General features: G+C 43.7%; 2 protein-coding genes and 1 long non-coding RNA gene across 7 annotated transcripts in view; 2 read left to right on the top strand and 1 right to left on the bottom strand.

Moving 5' to 3' along the window:
• Positions 1–15,824, top strand: part of trpm7 (transient receptor potential cation channel, subfamily M, member 7) — a 30,020-nt gene extending 14,196 nt beyond the window's left edge. For 2 of the 3 annotated variants that reach the window (XM_057023222.1, XM_057023210.1), the window contains exons 8-40: positions 130–304; positions 1,291–1,414; positions 1,648–1,720; positions 2,604–2,704; positions 3,146–3,280; positions 3,364–3,417; positions 3,505–3,645; positions 3,822–3,953; positions 4,051–4,328; positions 4,410–4,638; positions 4,846–5,001; positions 5,326–5,469; positions 6,636–6,764; positions 6,935–7,186; positions 7,523–7,697; positions 8,606–8,738; positions 8,822–9,000; positions 9,072–9,204; positions 9,302–10,098; positions 11,023–11,111; positions 11,212–11,305; positions 11,466–11,542; positions 11,621–11,658; positions 11,739–11,767; positions 11,990–12,043; positions 12,434–12,478; positions 12,578–12,643; positions 13,312–13,595; positions 13,704–13,786; positions 14,029–14,234; positions 14,333–14,384; positions 14,468–14,574; positions 14,926–15,824. In XM_057023222.1, the coding sequence (XP_056879202.1) occupies positions 130–304; positions 1,291–1,414; positions 1,648–1,720; positions 2,604–2,704; positions 3,146–3,280; positions 3,364–3,417; positions 3,505–3,645; positions 3,822–3,953; positions 4,051–4,328; positions 4,410–4,638; positions 4,846–5,001; positions 5,326–5,469; positions 6,636–6,764; positions 6,935–7,186; positions 7,523–7,697; positions 8,606–8,738; positions 8,822–9,000; positions 9,072–9,204; positions 9,302–10,098; positions 11,023–11,111; positions 11,212–11,305; positions 11,466–11,542; positions 11,621–11,658; positions 11,739–11,767; positions 11,990–12,043; positions 12,434–12,478; positions 12,578–12,643; positions 13,312–13,595; positions 13,704–13,786; positions 14,029–14,234; positions 14,333–14,384; positions 14,468–14,574; positions 14,926–15,038 (4,877 nt within the window). In that variant the 3' untranslated portion in view covers positions 15,039–15,824. Of the gene's footprint in view, positions 1–129; positions 305–1,290; positions 1,415–1,647; positions 1,721–2,603; positions 2,705–3,145; positions 3,281–3,363; positions 3,418–3,504; positions 3,646–3,821; positions 3,954–4,050; positions 4,329–4,409; positions 4,639–4,845; positions 5,002–5,325; positions 5,470–6,635; positions 6,765–6,934; positions 7,187–7,522; positions 7,698–8,605; positions 8,739–8,821; positions 9,001–9,071; positions 9,205–9,301; positions 10,099–11,022; positions 11,112–11,211; positions 11,306–11,465; positions 11,543–11,620; positions 11,659–11,738; positions 11,768–11,989; positions 12,044–12,433; positions 12,479–12,577; positions 12,644–13,311; positions 13,596–13,703; positions 13,787–14,028; positions 14,235–14,332; positions 14,385–14,467; positions 14,575–14,925 lie in introns of those variants that run through there. The other variant, XM_057023232.1, reaches the window with a different exon arrangement.
• Positions 15,825–15,941: 117 nt separating this feature from the next.
• LOC130520434 (uncharacterized) lies at positions 15,942–18,217 on the top strand. Its single transcript, XR_008948839.1, has 4 exons — positions 15,942–16,097; positions 16,196–16,290; positions 17,098–17,174; positions 17,390–18,217. It is a non-coding gene; the product is annotated as an uncharacterized LOC130520434 (long non-coding RNA).
• A 1,408-nt stretch (positions 18,218–19,625) lies between these two features.
• On the bottom strand, positions 19,626–22,670 carry bcl2l10 (BCL2 like 10). 3 transcript variants are annotated; one of them, XM_057024042.1, is made up of 3 exons: positions 22,527–22,670; positions 21,283–21,747; positions 19,626–20,525 (listed from the first exon to the last, which is right to left on the bottom strand). In XM_057024042.1, exons 2-3 carry the CDS (start codon positions 21,742–21,744, stop codon positions 20,403–20,405), a joined length of 585 nt encoding a protein of 194 aa, XP_056880022.1. In that variant the 5' UTR covers positions 21,745–21,747; positions 22,527–22,670; the 3' UTR covers positions 19,626–20,402. The 3 variants fall into 3 exon arrangements, with proteins under 3 accessions (XP_056880022.1, XP_056880025.1, XP_056880033.1); XM_057024045.1 differs by having other exon boundaries at positions 22,508–22,604; XM_057024053.1 differs by lacking the exon at positions 22,527–22,670 and adding an exon at positions 22,233–22,443.
• Positions 22,671–24,206: the final 1,536 nt, after the last annotated feature.

Below are 24,206 nucleotides of genomic sequence, written 5' to 3'. Positions count from 1 at the left end.
AATGATAACTGCACACTGGCCATTATCACGACACCCCCTGACAAACACACTTGGGTGGAGCGGTTGTGAGTTTGGTTCTGCTGGAGGAAAAAGAGAATGTAACGCTCCGTATCTCCTCCCTCTTCTTAGGTATTGGTCAGGGCGTTCCTGTTGTGGCCCTGATCTTTGAGGGGGGTCCCAATGTGATCCTGACGGTGCTTGAGTACCTCCAGGAGAGTCCTCCTGTCCCAGTGGTGGTGTGTGAGGGGACTGGCCGCGCTGCTGACATACTGGCCTACGTCCACAAGCAGACCGAGGAACGAGGGTACGGCACGTGTTGATACAATCGCAGTGAAAACGAACGGCCACAGAATTCCCTGCACACAAGATGAATGAATCGGTGTAAAGTATTGTAAAGTTATTTTGTCCTGTTGTAATACTGCCCGTGTCTGTTAGAACAACGATACCATAAGAGGGTTTAAAGGAATCCGTCACCGGTTACTTGGAAATGTCTTTATTGAACTGATAATGTGACCCTATAAAAGTCCAAATCCCTCCCTGTGAGCCAGTAATAGAACAGGGGTCGGCAACCCATGGCTCTAGAGCCGCATGCGGCTCTTTAGTGCCGCCCTAGTGGCTCCCTGGAGCTTTTTCAAAAATGTGAAAATGGAAAAACATGGTGTGAATATATTTTTTGTTTTAATAAAATTTCTGTAGGAGGAAAAACATGACAAACATTCTTAAAGATTTACAATGCTGTAAAAATATGTATAATAAATATTTAATTTCAACATCTCATTATAATGGAAGTTAAACTTAAAGCACCATCGTACAGCAGACTAGTCACGTGGTGCGTCATTCTCTCCAGGATGCATTGCAGGGAACATAAACATTTAATCATGAATGCTCTTTATGTATTTGTAGCCTACTTATCATTTGGAAAGTAGATTAATACAGCTAATATAGACACTTACAGCATGTGTTGCCTTTATTATAAGCCATATATAAGGCTTTTAATTTTTTGCGGCTCCAGACAGATTTGTTTTTTGGTTTTTTTGGTCCAATACGGCTCTTTCAACATTTTGAGTTGCCGACCTCTGATCTAGTATGACTGTTAACTATGAACTTGTTGGCACGAAATGTCCTGATGTATCGGCAGGTGTTTTAACAAGGTTTATTGAGCCATATGATTAAGATGAGCTGGGTTCATTTGGACAGTCGCAGCACTGGTATATTCTACTATTATTGTTAAAGGGATAGTTAAACACGGTGCCGTAACAGCAGGTACATTTGACCGTAACTCTCCCACAGACGTCTTCCTGATGGGGTCGAAGCCGACATCATTGCAACCATCAAGAAAACCTTCAACTTCAGCCAAAGTGACGCCTTCCATCTCTTCCAGACTCTGATGGAATGCATGAAGAGCAAAGAGCTGGTGCGTCTGTCTCTCCAACTGGTTTTTAAATTTGCTTGTAGCCCATCCGTCCTGCAGCAAATTTCCCGCTTGTACTGAAAATAGAAAAAGTGAAAGACAAATTGAACCGAGTTTTGAAGATCATCTTGTTTGCTTTGACAGGCGACGATATCGCATATCAAACGGCTGTGAAATATTTGGAGAATGCCTGTGGGAACCTGTTATTAAGTGCTATCTTGTTTCATTGCAAACAGATAACGGTGTTTCACATCAGCTCCGAGGAGCACCAGGACATCGATGTTGCCATTCTGAGGGCCTTACTGAAAGGTTGGTAAACGAATTCCCTTTTGAACCTTGTCCCTCTTCCCTCAACCTTCTCTTGGAGGATTAAACTTACATAATGTTGATTCAGTCTATTCGTACGCTGAGCTTGTTGGCACAGGGAGATTTAGACTTTGTGATGTTTTCATTCTGAAATAGATATGCATTGAGAACACTGCTCCCCTCATGTTGCCTTCACTGTGTGTTGCTCAGGAGCTCGGGTGTCTCACAGTCACGGGGCTTCAAACTCCACTTCTCTCTTACTTGTCTTATTTCACTGCACCTCTACTTTGTGCTGAATGTAAAGGGGCACAAATTGCAACAAAGCAGTGCACCTTTATTTCACGTGGAGCAAGGCAGTGACTGGTGCTGATTGATGCTGTGGTGAAACAGGCTCAGCTGCAAACAAGACAAACAGCTTTTGATATTACTGAAAAGTAAAGTCAGTGGGGATCCTCTTGCTATCCTTGAAACGTCCAATGAAAAGGAAAATGAAAGCTGTCTTTTCTTATCAACAAGCTGATTTCTTGGTTATTATCCGTCTCAGATCCCCACATTCCAGCTTTGCAGTAAAAGTAAAAGCGCCTCACTGTGATTATGATCGTTTTGATTCAAATGGCTGTTGGATCACGGTAAAGCAGATCACTGTGGAAGAGAATACTAGACTGAATAGGGATTTACTCGGGAGTTTAATCTGCCGTATTACTGTGTCAGTGTGTAATTGTGTAATTGACTGCATTACTGCTCGGGCTGTGTTCTAATAACCCTCTTTAATCCCGCTAGCCGGCTAACTGAAAATACGGTTTGGAGATTTTCATGCCTGTGAATTCGTAGCTGTGTTTTACTTACTTATGAGGATATATTTCTATGTTGCACCTATTTGTTTCAGGAACAAACGCATCTGCCTTCGATCAGCTGGTCCTTACTCTGGCCTGGGACCGTGTAGACATTGCCAAGAACCATGTGTTTGTCTATGGACAGCAGCTCTTGGTATGTCCGTGTGTTTATTTGTGTGTGTGTGCGCGCCTGCGTGCATGCCTTAGCCTATCTTTAAACGATGTTTGGTTAGCTTAGCATTAGTGCCGAACCTTTGGACTTGCAGCAATGACCCCAGAATCCCCGTTGACCACCCTCGGCACTGCGAGGAGCCGAGGGACCGACGTGGGCAGGCTGCCATGAAACGCTTTTGAGTGTAACATGAACCCTTTCATTAGTGTTTTTATAAGCTGCCCTCACTGTTCATGTTTATTTTAAAACTTGGGGAATCCTGCTTTCTGTAACAGTGAGAAGATGAATAATATTTATTAAAGTTTATTATGTGTGTTTTGTAATCTGGCCAGATTTTTGGCTTTTCCTCCTGCACTTGTTTATTATATTGGAACTAATTTATTATGAAAACTACTTAGCAATGGATTCTTTATTTTTGTGTAGGTGAGCTCCTTAGAGCAAGCAATGTTGGACGCCCTCGTGATGGATAGGGTGGATTTTGTGAAACTGCTCATAGAAAATGGTGTTAGCATGCATCGCTTCCTGACAATCAATCGGCTGGAGGAGCTCTACAACACTGTAATTTCCTGCATTTACTAAACATAAATCAACAACAGTGTGGATTTAGGCTTTCTAATTAAGATGTTGTTTTTCTGTTGCAGAAACAACCTGGAAACAACCCAAATCTCCTCCACCTGGTGAGAGATGTCAAGCAGGTAGGTGTCGGTCGTCCTGAAATCTCTTATCTACGTTTGATCCAGAGCGTTTTGGTGGTTCATGCTGTTGTTGGTGCCGTCCCACAGAGTCATTTGCCCCCAAACTATAAGATCACTTTGATTGATATCGGCCTCATTATTGAGTACTTGATGGGAGGGACCTATAGGTGCAATTACACCAGGAAACGCTTCCGCATCATCTACAACAATCTCCATGGCAACAGTAGGGTGAGTCTGTAGTGGTTTAATTTCTGACTTTCAGCACTTGCCTGTACATGAACCTGTGAATGTCTTCTAAATTATTTTGAGACAGTTCCATTTGTATTTTCTTTCTTTTTTTTAATTCAACTTAATATCTTGGAGTCGTGTCCATTCACTTGTTAACTCTGCTGCACCCTGAACAGAGATCAGGGAGGCACTCTGCTCCTGGGTCTCATTTGAGGAGGAATCACGAGACCTTCAGCATGGAGGCTGACAAGAAGGAGAAGACGAGGCACAACCAGTTCATCAAAACTGCACAGCCATACAAGCCCAAGGTAAGCCATTTTCAATCCAAGAGGAATGATGAGACTTCTGTGTGTAAGGAATCACGGGGCTGAGTCTGTACCCCCCCTCCTTCCCCACCGTTCCCAGTTGGAGTCCACCAGTGACCAGAACAAAAAGAGAAGCAAAGAGGAGATTGTGGACATAGACGACCCAGAGACACGGCGCTTTCCCTACCCTTTCAATGAGCTGCTTGTGTGGGCTGTTCTGATGAAGAGGCAGAAAATGTCACTCTTCTTCTGGCAGCATGGTGAAGAAAACATGGCAAAGGCACTGGTGGCCTGTAAACTTTACAGATCGATGGGCTACGAGGCCAAAAAGAGCGATGTGGTGGACGACACATCAGAGGAGCTTAAGGAGTACTCAAAGTATGTTGCCTGTTTGGCATTTTATAAACCAGAGAGGTTAAATTGACCCCATACTTAATGTCGGGACTCTTTCTATTCCAGTGAGTTTGGAACCTTAGCAGTGGACCTTCTGGAGCAGTCGTTCAGGCAGGATGAGACCATGGCCATGAAGCTGTTGACCTATGAACTCAAGAACTGGAGCAACTCCACCTGTTTAAAGTTGGCCGTTTCCTCGCACCTGCGGCCATTTGTAGCTCATACCTGCACCCAGATGTTGCTATCAGACATGTGGATGGGGAGGCTGAACATGCGCAAGAACTCCTGGTACAAGGTTCATGCTCCATTTAGATTTTATTTGGTATTGAATGACAAGCTGGACAATTCTGGATTGGCTGATGTTTTTATAAATGATGCTCAGGAGCAATAGGATTTTTTTTTCTGTAACATGGTAAATTTCTTTTTAGTGAAGTTCACATGGGCATGATTAGTTGTCATTGAAAATTAGCATACATTCACAATAGTGTGTATTTGTTCCCAGGTGATTCTGAGTATTCTGGTGCCTCCCGCCATCCTGCTGCTGGAATACAAATCTAAGGCTGAGATGGCTCACATCCCTCAGAGCCAGGACGACCACCAGATGACCATGGAAGACAGCGAAAACAACTTCCAGAATGTTGCTGATGACATTCAAATGGTGATTTTTCTTTTTCTCCTATTTTAGAATTTTTTTCATTGTAATAAAAGGAGTTAAATGTGACAAGCTGCATTTAAATACCTAATAATTTAATGAGAGAATCATCAACCTCCTGGAAAAATATAAATGATCTACAAACAGTCATCTACTTGATGTTAATGACTTTTTTAGTTATACAAATGTTCAGAAAATGGAGAATGAATTATGGTTTTGGCACTGGAATTTATAACCTTCAATTCCAAGTATTCTCAAAGTTTAGTCACAAATGGGTAATTGAGGAGATCTATTGTTTGACTGATTTGAGCCTTTCTAATCTTGCTGCAGGATGTGTTTAAAGAGAGCAGATCCCATGATCACATGGATGCCAAGAACGACACGGAGACCCAGTTTCGCTCCAGGAAGCTGCCTTTAACCAGGAAAATTTATGCCTTCTACCGTGCTCCGATTGTCAAGTTTTGGTCCAACACGGTAGGGAGATTACAGAGCAGATCTCAGGCTCGTGCGCACAATCATGTCCAACCATTGTGGTTGTTTATCAGAGAGGAGCTCTCGGTCATAGGCACTACACAGGGAGGGTGTTCGTCTCTTGTTTTTTGTTTCAAGAAGAATGACATGAACATGTAAGGATGTGGCCAATGAATTGTCTTGGAGCAGCATTTTTTTGGTGCTGTCAGATTCACAAGCGTGTACGGGATTATCACTCATCACCTGGTCTTATGTTTATTCAGACACACCAGCCTGAGGCTGGTTCTCAGGAGGTGGAGAGTCGTCGTTCAGACCTTTATTTGCAGGAACAGGACTGTTTTTCAGGCTGAACGAAACTGCGAGCAGCTGATATTATCACCCAAACTGTTTGCATGCGTAATAAAGCCTGTGCCCTGGCTTATCTACATCTGCAGTGCCTCCTTCCAATCCCTGACTTTACTACATTAGTGCAGCTCAGCAGGATCCATCAGATCCTTGTTAATGGCAGACTTTCCACCAATTAGCACCTATGTCAAGGTTCAACCTTTTTTTTTTTTTAAACCGTAGCCTTCTTCCCACCGATGGTACGTGTGTGTAACCTGCCTAGCTGTATGGATGTTTTCAAACATTCCCACAGTTTGAACAATGGGTAACGGAGCTTTAAATAGAAAGGAGCTTTTTTGTGTAAACCTCAGTGAGGATTTCATGTACCAGTGGGAAACAGTCATGCGGCATGTGCTTGTTTCTTGTTTAGAGTCCTTCAATAGATTCATTCATTGGTATTAAAAATACTGGATACAAGTTAGGCAGAAATTCTCATGTCCTGTTTATTACATAACCACCCCCCTCACTTCTTCCATTTAAGAGCAACCTTAGTTGGCAGCTGAACTTTTGTCTCACACACAGTTCTTATCCAAGTGGCCAAAGGCCAGCTGACCTCAGAGGGTGCAGAGATCAAAATACTGTTTGTTTCTAACTCGCCGTGCTCTGATGAGTTCCAGCCCCCTCAGAGGGCCCCCGCTAAATTTATCTCAAAATATAGAGCGAGAGAGCAGCATGTGGCTTTGGTTGCTCTGTCCAGTATTTTCTACAATATACTGTAAAATGTAATCTTTCATGTGTTATACATTTAAAGGAAATTGTTCTTACTATTTTGCCTCCACCACCAGCTTTTCTACCTGGGATTCTTGATGATTTACTCATATGTCGTGCTGGTGAAAATGCCCGATTGGCCTTCTCCTCAAGAGTGGGTGGTCATCCTCTACATATTTACCTCTGCCATTGAGAAAATTCGGGAGGTACGTGCAGCTGATCTTTTCTTAAAGACGTGTGTTGCCTGGCTCTATAATTTAAAGATAATGACAGTAATTAATGTATTTATATGGAAGCAAATCTCAGAGTAGCGTTTAACTTGACCAAGGACTGCCGGCTAACTATCATCGTCTTTCTTACATCTCTTGTTTTGCAGATGTTTATGTCTGAAGCAGGCAAAATAAGCCAAAAGATAAAGGTGTGGTTCAGTGACTATTTCAATATATGTGACTTTCTGGCCATCACCACCTTCTTTATTGGCTTTGGGCTGAGGTTGGCAGGGGGAGATGTTTTTATCCCCGGAAGAATTGTCTATTGTCTCAATATCATCTTCTGGTACGTGAGACTCATGGATATCCTGGCCGTCAACCAGCAAGCTGGACCATACGTCATGATGATCGCTAAAATGGTGAGAGGGAGAGATCTTTGCCGACCTGTTTGCAGAATCATCCGTTTTCTGCTGTTTTAGTCTGCATGTGCACACCACAGCGGAGATGAAGAGGATGCAATGGAATAGCAATAGTCTCATCATCATTGTGCAGTCGTTCACATGTAGACGTCATAGACATTCATAGTTTTCAGCTGCTCTTTTTCATAATGGCTCCTGCCGTTGACGTGTCACCACAGAACGATGCTTCGAATCACGTGACACCGGAATAAAATTCAAGAAGCTTCCTGTTAAGATGTTGGGAAATGAAGTAATCTCATAATAGTGCATGTCTCACTCACTGGGCATCTCTTTCAGGTGGCCAATATGTTTTACATTGTGGTGATAATGGCAATAGTGCTGCTGAGCTTTGGCGTACCAAGGAAAGCTATTCTGTACCCAGATGAGGAACCCAGCTGGACACTGGCCAAAGATGTTGTCTTCCAGCCTTACTGGATGATGTACGGAGAAGTGTATGCCTATGAAATCGATGGTAAGGACAATGAGGACGGTAGGAAGGGTTTTCAGGGTAAGGCTGGCATTATTTAAAGTCTTCCCACAGCACGATTACTGATTGTCACTCAAAACCAACGCTGGGAATCAAACGCACAGATTTCCACTCATGCCTCACAACGTGGTTCATACGCAGAAGGTACGCGTTGTAACTGGTCTGGTTAAAAAGGTGAAGATGTAAGAGGCAGTTAACACCAAAAGCACACTGTCTTCAGATCCAGTCACCATAGCAACTCATTTGGAGCTTCTAGCCTGATTCAAGAGTGGGTTTCAGAGTCAAAGGGTTGATTTTCAAATTTCTGCATCAGATTTTAAATATAAGTTGGTGGGAGCAGAGGGGAGGTGAAATGTTGCACAAAATGCCCCAAAGTTGAGAATATTGGGGAAAGCTGAAACGGTAGTTCTATTATTCATTATCCTAATAAGAATGAGATTACACACTACTTATACATCATTATGCTAGAAATGCGGACCAATGGTAAATTTGACAGTCAACTTATATTAAATAAACACAATCATAATGGGAGTATAACCTTTCCCATTAAATGTACATGAGACTGGATGAGACAGGATCAACTTACCTTCTCCATTTCCCTGACAAAGCCTCACCAACGGTCACCACCGTTTAAATTCCCCACCTCTAAGCTCTGCAGGATGTCAGCTCTGCAGTGGGAACGTGTAATGTAATGCAAGTGAGAAGACATGTAAAAGCATGAATTATGTTCTTTTGATCTGCTAATGAGAAGTTATGCTAGAATAATGCTGTCAGGAAGAACAGTGAGAATAATTGGAGAATAATTACCAGTGAGACTTTTACATCCTAAGAATGACAAATGTGCTGGACTTGAGACTTGTATGTGGTGGAAATCTCTTTTTTCCATTTTCCAGTGTGTGCCAACAATACTGAACCATTAGCGAAGCAGCTGTGCGCAACAGGAGTGTGGCTGACTCCTCTCCTACAAGCAGTCTACCTCTTTGTACAGTACATACTCATGGTCAACCTCCTCATCGCCTTCTTTAAGTAAGAAATCCTCCGCTGCCATATGCACTTCTCATAGTTCTCATCACCACCATAGTCATTATTGTTTGCGTGCTGTTTTCCAGCAATGTGTATCTGCAAGTGAAGTCCATTTCCAATCTGGTGTGGAAGTACCAGCGCTACCACTTCATTATGGTTTACCATGAGAAACCTGTCCTCCCACCACCTGTCATCCTGCTCTGCCATATTTACTCTCTCTTCTGCATGTGCAGGAAGAGGAAAAAGGAGAACACCTATGGACCAAGTATGGCTACATCATGTTCTAACTCACACGTATCGAGGGATTTAATGTTTTGACCGCCTTTGTTCTTCTAGAGCTGTTTCTGACTGAGGAAGACCAAAAGAAGCTTCATGACTTCGAGGAGCAGTGCGTGGAGACATACTTCCATGAAAAGGAGGATCAGTTCCACTCGGGAGGTGAAGAGCGCATACGTGCCACTTCAGAGAGGTGAGAATGTTCAAGTCATTGTATAATTTAATGTAAATATGTTAATTGAAAGTCGGGGACTGGAAGTAAATGACTCAACTGCTTTTTGTCATTGCAGGGTTGAGACCATGTGCATGCAGCTCAGAGAGGTCGGGAACAAGGTTACATTTATCAAACGCTCCTTGCACACTCTGGACTCTCAGATCGGCCACCTGCAGGACCTCTCCGTTCTGACAGTAGACACTCTGAAAACTCTCACTGCCCAGAGGGCATCAGAGGCCAGCAAAGTCCACAATCAGATAACCCGCGAGCTCAGTCTGTCCAAGAATGTGGTCCCCAGCATTGGCCCCGTGACAACAGACACTGGTCCCCACTCGAAATCGTCCGTGATTGGAAAACGCAGTGTGGGGGCCTTCTTCGGCTCGTCACAGGCCAGAACTAACATGGCAGATTCTCTTTTCGGGATCGGTGTAGGGAGTGGGGCTGGAGCAGAAGGCAGCCGGAGATTCAGTCCCAGCACTGGAGCAGCACAGGGGCTGGACCCCAACCTGAACATAACGTTGAGTCCAGAGAGGAAGGGGTTGTTTGGGCACGGGCTCCCTTCTGTAGAGGCTGGCACCTCGGCCAGCACCACCTCCAGTGCCTTTGTCCAAAGCGCAGCGGTCTTTTCCCCTCCAGAGCTGCATCCCCGGGGCCACTCTCTCACCCAGAATAAGCTGACCCGTCCACAAGAGCCGGGCCTCTCCGACTCCCCATCCAGCCTGCCTAATGTACCTTCTCCGGGAACTCGTTTCCACATCCGCAGCTCGCATTTGCAGCATAGCGGTTCCAGCCACCCAGAACTGTCCCTGGCTGGGCTTTACCAGCAGCAACCTCAAGCAGACAGCGGCCCTGTAGAATTTGGGGCATTTGTAGGTGAGTACAAGACTGAGGGTGGGTCAGAGGTGGGGGAGTGTGAAAACTCTGTGTGTGCGTATCCCACTGTTGTGGTTATCTCTAAGACTTCGGGCTCTGCCCAGCCTGCCTGCTTGCCTGCTTGCACTGAAAATGCACAAGGTTTAGGAAGGGGGCCTAGAGAGAGGGGGAGGAGGTGGGGATACATTAATGAGGCATTCTGCGATGACGAGGGCAGACCAGGACCTCTGAGCATACAGAGTAGTGACGGCGAAGTCCCAGCGGCTCCAGAGTCATCGCCATGCCGCGCCCGCGGAGAGGGCACCGTCCCAGGTCGCGCTCGTAACCACGCACGAGCACCCAGGAGGCGCTGCAAGACGAAGAGCAGGGACTGGGATGTGTCAGGAGCACCTGCCTCTCCAGCGACCTGCTGTGAGGATCCAAGTGTTTCTGAAGCAACACTTGACCAAATCGACGCTGAAACAAAGGCAAACGCAACAAGAGGTTTGAGGCTCAGTCGAGCGGGGCGTCTGCCTGGTGGTTGGGTCCTTCCCTGTCCAGATCAGGACCCCGGTGAAGCTGTAACTGGTGCATTTTCCTGCCTTTCCATGGCTCCTTCTTGAACTCTTTCCAGCCTTGCCAAGTTGCTTGTGTTTGGGTTTAAGGTTGTGATGCCTGATGCTGTTAATGGAGCATGAATGAATGAAATATCGGCTGAATGAGGTTTTTAACACAAAGTTCATCATAATTGAGATTTTATTTGGAATTCAGGTGAGGGGAGGAGTAAATCTGTAATCATCGTCATAATCCTTCTCCGGACTGGGCAAAGTGTCCTTCCTGTCTTTGTTCGGAATGTTTTAATCAAAGCCAAGTTAATCCTTTAGATCACGAAACCTCGCCAAAGGTTGCATCACTACACATGTTGAATGTTTGTTCATTTTTCAGGGCATAAAGACATTGTGGAGCTTCAGCACTCCACACCTAAAGAGAGTTCCAGCAGACAGCACAGCCCAGCAACCAGACCCAGGTCACAGGTGAGTGTGTTTATAGAACATAAAGTTTTAAGCCTTTAATAACTAGATGTTTTTAGTTGAACATTTTGTCTGTGTCCCTCCATCCTCCTCGTATCCTCAGATTTCACCTGAATGTCGTGGTCTCAGAGCTGTCAACTCCTATGCCGGCTTCACAGAGTTTGACAAAAGCCCAACTTTCCTCCATCCTGACTCCTGTGAGCCCACCTTAATGAACTTGAACCTACATTGACACTGCCAACAGATGCTTGATATGATCCGTCAAGCTTCAAACTTGGAGTTTCACCTGTGTTAGCAGGATGCTACATGAGTGGATCTGAGAGTTCTAGTGGGTAATTGGTGACTGTGTGTCTGCAGCTCTCCCAGAGAAAGACCAGAGCAGAGTGTCAGCTGAGGACCTCCCCACTCAGGAGGACCCCAGGCCTTCAGCTATGGTATTGAAAACAATTCTGCCTCGTTTGTTACTCGTTTTTTAACGTTTTGTTTAATTCTTTAATGGTTTGCCGTTTCAGGAAAGAGTTCAGGTCAAATCAGCCCAAGCCACCAGCCTGTAAGTGCCCTGCCGGACATTAATGTGCATCCATGTCTGTTATTGTGTTTGTTTCAAGTGCCGTCTCTTGTGTTTTCCAGAGAAATGCCCGGAGAAGACACACCGAGCGGTAAGATGCTTTGTTTGAACGAATCCATCCAGCTTAGATTCAAACCTGCCATTTGAACGTTTCTCTCCTCACACGAGAGAAACGCCTTCGCGGCTTCTGTTTGCTTTCCACTTCTGTGTTTGAGAAGGATTCGACACGATATCCGCCGTAAACTTTTCATGTGTGTTTGCTCGTGTTTCTGGAAGAAAGCGTCACTGTGCTCTTCGCACTTTGTAGTTACAGCCGCAGTTCCACTCTACCCCCCGAGACACACCCACCTCGGAGCCAGAAAGGACTGTGAGTAACCCACCAGTGGAGTAAATAGCAGCAACGTAACAGGCTGTTTTACCCCGAATCTTCTATTTAAATATGTCTAAATTGAATCAGTAAGCCAAATAGTACGGAAAGCTGCAACTCCTTAATTTGGTTTGGCTGTAAGATTATGTCATTTTACATCAGCATGTAAAGGTTTTGTCTGTTTGTTGGTACTTTAAATGAGCTGGAGGAGAAAAGTTGCAGTAAAGACAATATGGCAAGACAGCAGCCCCTTTAAAAGCAAACTGTCAGGGACAACTGACTCCTTTGACCTGCTGTAGTTGTAGTTTTAGGGAGACGTCTAGTGGCTGAAGCGGGAATAGAGCCAACTAATTCTGTCTACGCTCTAATTCTGTAATTCTTTCTCTGTAGCTATTGGCTCACCTTTTAAACCCGTGGAAAACTATCACTACTCAGGTGAGTCTTGAAAAATAAGCTGCTCTGTTGGTTTTTCTGTTCTTTTCATGCTTTTAAGGAAAATTGTCTGAATCTTTCTGCTTATTTTTATGGCTGTAGCTGTGGAACGCAACAACTTGATGAGGCTGTCCCAGAGCATCCCTTTCACCCCCGTGCCCCCAAGAGGTAGGTGTGAAATCCGGTGCCTGCCCTGCTACGTCACCTAATGGGGGAAACTTGCTTACTGATCGAATAAATGGCAGTTTGAGAATGAGGAAGTGCAGAGTCGCACCAAACAGTCACACCGTGTGGGTGTGTACCGGCGCCGTTTCTTTTGTTTTGTTTTGGCCACGTTAAGGAAGCACGGGTACTGTTTCTGATTGTGGGATGGTATGTTGGGGCTGTATTAGTCCAGTCACAATGAGAAACCATTGAACCAAAAACCCTTTAGAATGCAGCTTAACTCCAGTCTGCTCTCAAAGGCGTTGAGCTCAGGTTTCACATCTGGGATTCTTCACAACAGAAAACAGCTGCAGAGAAATGGCGTGTTTCAACAAGTGTAATAAGGTCACCCTCAATAAACTGCAAAGATTCCACTGCAACCAGACTAACCAGTGTTGTTTATTGTCTGTAAACAAGGCTTGTTACTGGCGGGTCTCAGCAAGCTATTTTTTATGACTTTTTTTATGCCAAAAGGTTAAACATTTTCTTCTGCTTGTAGTCCTGGATGCAAATAAGCCACATTATTTGACAGTTGTCACAGAAGAACTCAACCGAAGAGTTATTAGATCAAATCCCAGAGAATAAGCTTTGCTGGTGACCGTGACCTTTGACCTGGGGCTCTGTCCTGTCAGGTGAGCCGGTGACTGTGTACCGGCTGGAAGAGAGCTCCCCCAACACCATCAACAACAGCATGTCTTCCTGGACTCAGAGGGGCCTCTGTGCCAAAATCGAGTTTCTCAGTAAAGAGGAGATGGGCGGAGGACTCCGACGAGCCCTCAAGGTGCTCTGCACGTGGTCAGAGTACGACATCCTGAAACCAGGACATCTGTACATAGTCAAATCCTTCCTTCCTGGGGTGGTCCAAAACTGGCAGAGCATCTACAAGGAGGACACTGTGCTGCATCTTTGTCTCAGGGTAGGACACTTTCTGTCACCTCATAAAGCCCAGAGCTGTTGGTGAAAGCTGCAGCTCTGATCAGCTGGTGCGGCCGCGCTAACGCTCGTCACCCTTGTGTCTTTGCAGGAAATCCAGCAGCAACGAGCTGCTCAGAAGCTGACTTTTGCCTTCAACCAAATCAGGCCGAAGACTATTCCCTATTCACCGAGGTAAGAGCGCAAACAGGAGGGTGCGTGGATGCGTAGCCATGGCAACAACCTATAGGGATGCAAAACAGTTTTTTTTAAAATGCAGGATGAGACTTTTGGTTCCATTTATACTCCCAGTAAGAACAATAATAAATGACATGACGCAACAGCCACGCACCCCGCTCTTCTGCATTCTTACATGCTCAAATAAATAACAAAAGGAGCAATATTGTCATTCTTCAGCAATGATTTGGTTTCTGCAGGTTTCTGGAGGTGTTTCTGCTCTACTGCCACTCTGCTGGACAGTGGTTTGCTATAGAAGAGTGCATCACTGGGGAGTTCCGTAAGTTCAACAACAATAACGGAGAGGAGATCAACCCCACCAATCTGCTGGAGGAAACCATGCTGGCCTTCAGCCACTGGACCTACGAGTACACCCGCGGGGAGCTGCTGGTGCTCGACCTCCAGGGTAATAACACTCAGCAGACAGAGCCCCTCAGAATCAATGTGCACTTCTCAAAGCTGATGTTGTCATGTTTGTGTGTGTTTGTCTGTGTGTGTGTGTAGGTGTTGGGGAGATTCTGACTGATCCTTCGGTCATTAAGAGTGGTGAGAAGGGGTGAGTCAGCCATGGCTTTTATATTCGAGTGATTACCAGAAAATCATTTTTTAGTCTTACGTCTGCACTAATTGTGACCGCAGGTCCAGTGATATGATATTTGGACCTGCCAACCTGGGGGACGACGCCATCAGAAACTTCAGAGCGAAACACAACTGCAACTCCTGCTGCCGGAAACTCAAGCTCCCCGGTGAGTAATCCACACTTTATATTTATACTCTAGGGGGGGGGGTGCTCAGAATTTCAGCTGAAGAAATAATCCATTTTTGCAGATGTATTTAGAAGAATATTCAAACATCGGAACTATCAAACTACTAATATCACTAATTCTATCTGCAAGTGTCAAATTTACCAGGTTTTGTGCTCTTGTTGGTGCACGTCTGTGGTTTTACACTGCCTGAGCTCCCAGATAATAATAATAATGATAATAATGTATTACCACTACCTGGTGCCCTTGATATTTCTGGCTTACAAGGGTTTTGTCTGTTATTGAATGAAGATGATAGAACACAGTGACACAGCAACCTTGTGTGTCTGTCAGATCTGAAGAGGAACGACTACACGCCCGACAAGGTGACGTTCCCACAGGAGGAGCCTCCAAACTCAGGCGGTGGAGTCAAAGAGTCTCCTCAGTCGATGAAACTGATGCTATGAGGGAGCCTTTGGGCCGCGCAGGAGAGCAACTATTACGTTTTGAGTCAAAGCCAAGGAGCAGAGGAGCCCGGCCAACCAACTGGAAGACTCTCCATGAGTCGGCGCATGCACACTGTTATTGCTGGCATTCTCCACAAAAAATGTCGAACACGATTCAAGCATCTTAACCTTTTTTTTCCCATGAATGAGGGTGGCGGGGGGGACAGGTTTTTAATGTATTTTGTACAACTTTATGAAAATGCAAATACATGTAAATGAACTGGATATATGGGCAGGTACATTATCATTTTAGAAGGGTTTTTATTTATTATAAAGTTGACAAGTTGCCTTGTTTTAAGAAAAAGATCAAATCTTAAGTGCATTGTACATCTATGATGGCAGAGGACAACCTGCCGTTGGACAGATCATTATTAGAAGTGTCTGCACTAATATCACAACTGTTTTGACTCGGTGAGGAGACGGACATGAATTTGAAAGGCTTGATGAAAAATGGGCAGATTGCAATGCAACTTTACAGAATGGTGTGTGTCATTTTATTATTTTGACAATGTGTCCACCACAATATTGATAGTTTTTATTGTTACGAAGGTACTATGGTTTTATCTTTGTCATCACCTGTTGTATGAGCAAATTACAATCTATAGTGTATCTTATAGATACTATTATCTGGCACGGGCTGAGCAGATTAAAATATTTTATTCAGGGGAAATGATCAATGATGTGGGTATTACATGTATACATTTTGTACTGGATATCATTTTAAACAAATAAAATTTCAAAAAGCTGTCTTGGCTCCCATCTTTAATATTGAAGAGTCTTGAGAGGAGCACGATAATAGATTTGTTTGAACATGAGCTGAATTTGTGGACTTGTTGAATTTAGAATGAGACTGGATTTTCCAGTCAAAACATGATGCACGCATTTGCCCTCCTACTGGGTGTGTTCCACTTGACTTCAGTCCATAAACCACATTTTGAGCTTGTTATTCTGCTTGTCTGCACTGAAGGAGGAGGACATCAACCACAACGCAACCATGACAGTCGTCACCATCGAATATTGGTCAGTTGGGTCATTTTGCCTTTCATTTCATTAATTTACTGATCTTAATGCACAAAAGCCACACAGTCAGCTGCTTTTTGCATCCTTTGTTTCGACAGTAGCGGATGAGGTTACTTTAACCGAAGCCAGAAATTGGCGGCCGAGCTCAGTCAGATTCCTGGTGTGAAGGTCAATTCCTTCCGTGGGAGACCAAGTAAGATCCTTCACTCAACTCTCAAGGAGTTTCTGTCGATATAAAAGGAGGGAAAGTACAACGTAAAATAAAATGACATTTAACATTGTTTACGCGAACCCTGTGACGTCAAAAGGTTTAAAGCGAAGGGAGTCCACAAGGCGGCGCTGTTTCCACGTGGAATCCTGTTTCTTTCGTGTTTTGTTATCTTGTCATTTCAAACTACAGAGTCTATCATAAAACACATGTTGGAATGGGGACGCATGTTTTAAACATCAGTGACAGGATTTTAGCCCCTTTAAATAACCTGAGGACATCACTGAATCAACTCAACAAAAATAATAATAATAATAATAAAAATAAGTAACACCTAAGTTGGCATGTCTTACAAAAAAAAGTCCGCTCAGAATACTATACTAGGTCAGAAAAACTGCGCACAAGCAGAAGTGGAACAGCAGGAAGCATGAGTTCCCGTTTATTCCGAAATAAAAGAGACTTGTTCTGTCGAGTTTTCATTTCCTGTTACTTACTTTCCGCATATTTTTAAGCGCCGAAGAAGAGAAAAGGCGGAAGTGAAAGTGACCAATCAAATGCTTGAAACCAAACACAGAAGAAGGGAATCGCGTTAATGTGGAAAATTCGCAACGGTAGCAAGTGGCACAGGCATCTTCTCAAAAAATTAAACCAACATATTTTTGTAATACTTGTATACGCATAATTTGGTGATGTGCATTTAACTTTGTGACGCGATGCACGTTAAACCTGTCAGCGTTAAAGCACCTTCCCAGTTAGGATGCTAACACAATTGCACCGTGATTTCCACAACAGGTTCCTTTGAGGTCTCCATGGACGGTAAATTGGTCTTTTCCAAGCTGGAAACGGGACGTTTTCCTCAGCCTTCGGAGGTCAGTGAATGCATCATGAATTTACTGTCAACAATATAGCAACTCCTGCATTGCATGGACGAAATATATTTATTCTTTTATAGTAACACAACAAAAGGTAGTTAGTGTATGCCATCCATGTAATATATAAAATTCAGATTAGAGTAAATTGACCAAATGAGGTTCAAGTAAAATGAGACAATGAAACTGTCTTTTTTTTTTCTTTTTCTGGCCAGATTGTGACCAAAGTTAAACAGAAGATGTAGCCTATACGGGATCTTCACAAGTGCCCTTAAGATGGAGGCCCCTCTGTATTCACACTGAGAGAAATATGGTGCATTTTTTTCCTTTCAGGACAAAATCACAAACATTACCATAATTTGCAAAATTGAAAGTGCAGTGAGGAGCAGCAGACCAAATCTTTTCAGTGTGAGTACAGATAGGTGATGGGAGCGACTCTGAGGAGCCAGACACTGACTGGCATTTCTGTTTATGACTGTACACACTAAAAGATGATCATACGGTGTGTACACGAAGAATTCCAGAAGCTATTCAGCTGAAAGGAGCCTGAAGAACTACTCCCATCACGGCCATCTAAAGCCCACTTTACTACTGCGCTTTCTCTGGAAGGGTTTATCAAATTAAATTAGGTATATCACAAACAGGCTTTTAAATCATTCAACAGATAATAAATGGAATGCTTTGACTTTTTGGGAATAGATGCCTTCTATACTTAATGTAGCATGGTTTTATACTTTCAACTAAATCTTCTCATCAGATCACTCAATAATGTAGTTAAAAGAATATGAATAATGAACCAAAATGTAACATTTCCTTTTTACTTGGGGAAAAAGAAAGATAATAATTTGTAGTTTATCGCTGATGGTTTGGGAGCCTGTACTGGTTGTTAGCTGGAGACTGATCAAACAACTATTCCTGGTCTTTTTTTTACAAAGGTAAAACTTGGTTATGTGCAGTGTGCAATTTATTCTCTCTTCTGTATTTCCTTTATCTTCAAGATTTATTTAATTTCAACAATGCAATAAAGAATATTTTTGGGGGAATCTTTTTTTTTTCCTGTGACTATTTAATGCTGAGTTATGGTGGAAAAAGGTGCAGCAACAAGAAAAATAATTTTCTTTCTTGTAAATTTTAAAAGAATTTTCTGATCAAATAATTAAAATATTTTACATGATAATAGCAGAATCATTTTATAAATAGATCATTGACTTTCTGTTCAACAGCACAGGAAGGACTTCACCTGAAGGATGCACCGTGGTGGTGGGGAGTGTTTCACGACCAGCTTTCCTCTCCATTACCTTAAGAATGATGATTTTTCCTTCAATTTCAGGGTCATATCGTACTTGATATTCCTTCAAGTACACAGTAGGAAAAATGCTAATAATGGTCATTACATGGTGGTTTTCAGTTGTTGACTGTGGAAAGACACGATGATAAAGAAGTTCAAACAGGTTAGAAGTTTTTGAGGAGATTAAGAGAGGAGAACTCAGGCTCCCTGCCTGCTCCTGTCCAGGCGTCTGTGTCTGCTCTTCAGGATAAAGTAGTGAATTACTCAACTGCTCAACAACAAAGAAAGAAAGGAATATGTTTTGTGTTAATATTTAAGGAATGTTATATATGTCAGATACCATTTTATGACCAATGAATGCAGAAAACCATGAAATTCCAAAAGGTTTTACACACAGATGTTTTGAATCTGTCTGTCTGAGGTCACAGACTTTGCAGCTGTGTGATATAAGCTGCTCCTGATAATCCCTCTGGACGGTCGATGGATATCCAGTCGCTTACTCTCAACATCCCACAGCTCTGATGGCAAGAGCGGAGACTAAAGGCCATGTAGAGATTAATGCCTTTGTGGGAATCAACAAAAAGACGAGTGCAAAACATTCAGATTTGTCCTTTAAAGAGATCAATACCAACATATGGACGGGCAAAAGCCTGTTGTGGTGCAGAGCTGCTGGCAATCTTTTCAAAAACAATCCCACATTAATCATCTTGTTTTCAATAAATCAGTCTGCTGCTCAGTCAAGGAGGATTTTTCAGACTAAACTGGGGTGGAGGGTTCAACGGGTCACCAACAAAGCTGATGTGACTTTAAAGCATCAATCATCCATTTTTCATCATTTTCACCATTCATAGTGAAGTTATTCAGAATTTTGTGTTAAACTATATTTAGGGGTTCTTGCAGGTTAACTAATAAACTTCAGGTTTGGTGAAACTTTCTAGCGACTAAAGACAGACCGGCGCAATCGGGTGTTTAAGAAAAAAAATAAATCCAGAATTGAATCTGCAGCTGTGCCGCTGTTTAGCTTTCTCTGTTTTGTGTACGTTCTGTATAATAATGTGAAGAGGAACGTGTAGACGGACGGCAGAACATTTCTTATTTATAACCCTGTCTGGGTGTGCGGAGGCACCGTCACATCCGGAGACAGCCAGAAAGCCAGAGGAAGCCAGAGTCCATGATTACTTTTATTAGAAAAAAAAAAGTGACAAATAAATTAAACAAAACAATGTAAAAAATATAAAATTCAAGAGATCTGCGGGAGATAAATGCCATAGCAACAGTTTGTTCTAATAGGGATGTTTGAAATCAGATTGGTCCCTGGGAGGTTCCACCTTTCGTAGCACCGTGTTTGGTCAGAACAGATCTGGTAACCTCAGGAAATCACACATTCACGGAAATGCAGGATGGATTTCAACGATTCACTGGATTAGCGGTTAGAGGAAGAAAAAAAAAGGGGGCCACTGTTTCATTTTATATAAATATAATATATTAATTTATACATTGTACACTAGAATGGCTCTAAACCACATACACAAATCAGGTAAACACGTGAATAAAAAGGCAGCTGACAATTTTAAAAACAAAACCAGAATTGGAAAAAACAAATCTTTTAGCTGCACGGCTGAAAAACAAACTGAATGAAGAGGGTTTCCGCGCAGAAAACTGCACCTTCTCATTAAACGATATGAAACCCACGCCACCGACTCTCGAATTTCTGAAGGCATTGAATTGTGTTTTACAATCTTTGAGGAGCGGGTGACAGAATGTGGCTTGTTGGGTCCGAGCGTGTGCAAACATTCAACTGATGACGTCCGATCACAACCCTGAATTCACTACAGATTCTGCCTGTTTTTGCAGCATCGATGTTGGAATTTTAACATCTACGTTAGTGTGCTGAATGAAAGGACAGCGTGGCCGGGGACGATCACCGGCGGGGGGGCTCGCTAGCGCACCAGGAGGAACGTGAGCCCGGCGAGACCGACCCCGGCAGCGGCGAACAGTGCGGTCTTCATGGACGAGTCGTGATTCACCTCCCTGGCAGCGAGGGAGTACTTACAGAACCCCTCCTGTGAGAGAATTGGGGGGGGGGGGGACAAAGAAGGAATAGTTAATATCCATCAGCTAAAGTGAAAGCAAAACAGCAACGGTTTTAGTTCCGCAGGTTGAACTGAACCTAAGCTAAACCTGCTGTCGCTCACCCCAGCTGCATTTCTCCCTCGTGTTTTTTAAAACCGAGGACAGACGAGTGCACCTGCTGCTTGTTTTCCTAGTCAAACCACACCGACTTATAATAAGGCCATCGGCGAAGCTCTGGCTGGTAATACGCCGCCCATCTGCTGAGTTACGTGTCTGTGCGAACCAGCAGCCAGAGAAAGGAGCCTTTTCTCTTTGAAATGAAGGCCAAGTTATTCTTTGGGCTTATTGTTGACACCATGACTCCATTGTGACCAAACCTTTCCTGTATTTCCAGTTTGAATTTTACTGTTGATTATACAAATGCTGCAGCTGCAGTTTGGGCCCGTCAGATCTGAGCTCTGCTCTACAATTCAGATAATCGGAGCAGCCACATGAGAAGGAGGACAACTCCTCCCATCTGCAGGCAAGATGAAACCACCAAGATCTGAATGCAAACACGAGCAGGAAGTAAACAGTCCAATCCGACTAGGTGGATTCCAACAAGTACTACTTTCAAGCCTGCAGTTTTATTTTATAGTTCTGCTTTTCACGTATCTTATCTGTAATTGGTGCGCTGACGCAACCAGTTCCACACAACCATCTTTGTGCTTTCATCAGGTTAGAGGCAGACATGTTGTTACAACTCACCCATCCGCCATTCTCCAGCAGCCAGTCTTTCTTCTCCTCTCCTAGATAGTCTGCTATGGTCTCCGCGAGTCCCCTGCAGTTTTCGGGCACCTGTCCCAGTTGCTGCTCTTGTCCAGGGTCCAGCCCCGGCTTTGTGCTCTTCTGCTCCTGCATCAGTCTGGCCAGCACCCCGGTAAAGGTGAAAAGGGATACAACCCTTCCCCAGTTCAAGTGTCCATCTCCCACCAGCTCCTCCATCACTTTCCTGAGGCTGGAGCAGAGGTCCGGCCCGCACTGTCTCAGGAAGGTCTGAGCTAGGGAGTTGAACCGAGCCTGGTGCTGCTTCTCCATGTCCTGACCCAGGTGCCTCATGGCAGTGGCCGACTCGCTGGGAGGTGGAGGGGCTGGACACTGGCTTGTGCTGCACAGGGACAGGTAGTCCTCTGCAAGAGCCAGGGTCTCTTTCCACAGCCCGCACGACATTTTCTACACGCAGAGGAAAAAAAAAAAAAGTTGAGGACTCTGAGTGCCTGTCATTTGTTCCTCATTCAAACCACACTTTTAAGTATAAATCTGCCCTCGATTTACCAAAATAGTTTTGAAGTAGTGCGAACCCAACCGTTTAAAGGCCCATTTCCACGTCCAACAGGGGATTTACCGTTGCCCGTTCTTGCGCAAAAACTACATTACCCACAAGCCCCACAAAGATCATGCAGCATCAATTTAAACCCCGTCCAATTTTCAGCATTATTCTAGAAATCTAAAACAGCTGCGACTATTTTCTGTACGCGCACCGTCTGACCTGATATTTTCAGATGATTAAAAACCGGTGTTAATCTTCTGACGCTGAATTCTTTGGTCAATGTTAGCAGTGGCGCAACGAACAGCAAATGCGCAGTTTAAAGCGAGTCGAATGATGCGAGCTAACGATGATAATACCCACAAAAAACCGACAGAAAAGACAGCAGTACTTGGTGTTATCCCTGTTCTCCTTAAACCAGAGGTCGACCAGCTAAAATCCGGCTACCGGCGGCCGTGTCCTCCGCTACAAGAAGCGTTGATCTGTCATCATGGAGGACACAAAGGAGCTCATTCTGAGCGACAACCGAGCTGCGTCAGCGGCAGGCTCATTTACGACACCCCGCTCCGTTTAGCGCCACTAAAACCACCTCAAATACAAGTATGATTTTCTGAAATACAACAAGACGTTAAGAAAGAACGCGTGTGAATCCGCGTTTGGACGTACAGAGGAGACAAAAGCTTACCCTCCCAGCGGTGTGACTGCTCTATGCAAGTACGGACAGCGGAAGGAGACCAGGAAGGCGACGCGCGGCGCTTCCCTTCAGCCGGCGCACCATTTATGTCGTGACTCCGCCCCCAACGCGCTGCATCCGCCCGAGAATCCCCCGAAAATTAACCTTACGAACGAAAGTCGAAGCCCCCGCGGAAGGCAAACCGGTCGAAAGTTCCGAGAAATGAAAGTATTCTGTGCTATTCAAGCTTTAAATTAAACAAAGTAAAGCGTCTCTAGTGACTGTACGAATCAAATAATCTTCCTCTCTTTGGATGTTGATTCTATATGAGCTTTAGTGCTGAACTCATATTGAAAGAGAAATAGAAAAGCTCATTGGACAAATTACAAATAACCAGGTGTAGAAAACCAGTGCAGAGGGATGGGAAAGGTTAAAGGTGAGCTGCCCTCAGAATAGTGCTAGATGTTTGCTCCAAACAGAACAGTAAGTTCATGCCCTGTGGGCTTACTGTAAAATACTTCAAAAATAATAAGAGTTTGGTAATAAAAACTCATCTAGGTCAATATATTGCACCTTTGAAATGCCTCACTTTCATACATTTCGAACAAGATTTTTGGGTGTTGGTTTTGTTGGTTTGTATTGTTATAAATGTTCCGATTTGTAAAACTTTTTTAAAATGTTTTATTTTTAGCAGCCAGACGATTATTTTAAGGTTAATTCATTTCCAGTCAAACAGCCACCACTGAATGAGCATATGAGGAACTGAAAACAGCAGAGATTGTATTCAAATGAAATGCAGATCAAAGCATAATATTAGTTTCTGTGCATCTTTTTTTAGGGTAATTCCTGCTCATACGTCATCATCTTTACTGGTTTTACATTTTCCCTACACTCTTTTATTTCCCTCTACTTTCCCACGTTTTAAGCCTCTTCATTTGAGTTCATTTTTCGGCCCCCAACAGAGACTCTTGACATTCTGAACTTGTTTGAATTTGTCAGTTTGCCTGATGTAATGTGATGATGTGGACGGCTGATCTTTGACCAACGATGAGAAAAGATGTGGAATAGTGAGCAGCTGGTCATTGAATCAATAACAGTTGGAGGTGGCGGTATTTTCCCACAGTTTTACTGAACACGTTGGCAATTTGGTGAGTCACCTATGAGAAATAACACTTTCAAAACAACATGCAGGTTTAAATGCTGACCTGATGGATTTTCCATCCAGCAGTGGAACCTTGTGGTTGGTTGTTTTTACTATCAAATGCGCAGTTTTACAACAAGAGTACTTTATTGATCCCTTTAGGGGGTGTCCATCAGGGGAAAACTGTTGACATTGGTCCTTTTGCCCACATTGTTCACAGTTATTTGATCTTAGAGGTTATTTCTTTAAGACAAATTGAACCCCACTGAAGGACTTGACTTCAAGCAAGATTCTCATTTTTTAAGTGCTGCCCCCTGTCGGAAGGAGACCACCAAAACTCTACCAGTTTGTTCCTGAACACAATTATCTCAACAAACAAACATTGCTAACTTAAATCTTGCCATCTGTTACTCTGTTTTCCCTTAATGGTGCAATAAAATAAATATAAATAATTGTTTAAATAAATAAACAAACAACAACAAAAGTAGCATTCGTAGCATTCTCTGGTCCCCTCCCCAATCTGGCCAGCGATGAGATGTTTAGCCGCATGT

This window comes from Takifugu flavidus, chromosome 2, assembly GCF_003711565.1.
Source record: "Takifugu flavidus isolate HTHZ2018 chromosome 2, ASM371156v2, whole genome shotgun sequence".
NCBI classification, from domain to species: Eukaryota; Metazoa; Chordata; class Actinopteri; order Tetraodontiformes; family Tetraodontidae; genus Takifugu; species Takifugu flavidus.
The sequence above is the reverse complement of the archived record's forward strand: the minus strand, read 5'-3'. Positions and strand labels throughout refer to the sequence as shown.

Excerpts from the sequence above, each read along its gene's own strand:
- bcl2l10 (XM_057024042.1), bottom strand. The coding sequence starts at position 21,744 with ATGTCGTGCGGGCTGTGGAAAGAGACCCTGGCTCTTGCAGAGGACTAC. Across the intron at positions 20,526-21,282 it reads TGCTGGAGAATGGCGGATGG|GAGGGGTTCTGTAAGTACTC; the intron begins GTGAGTTGTAAC and ends ATTCTCTCACAG.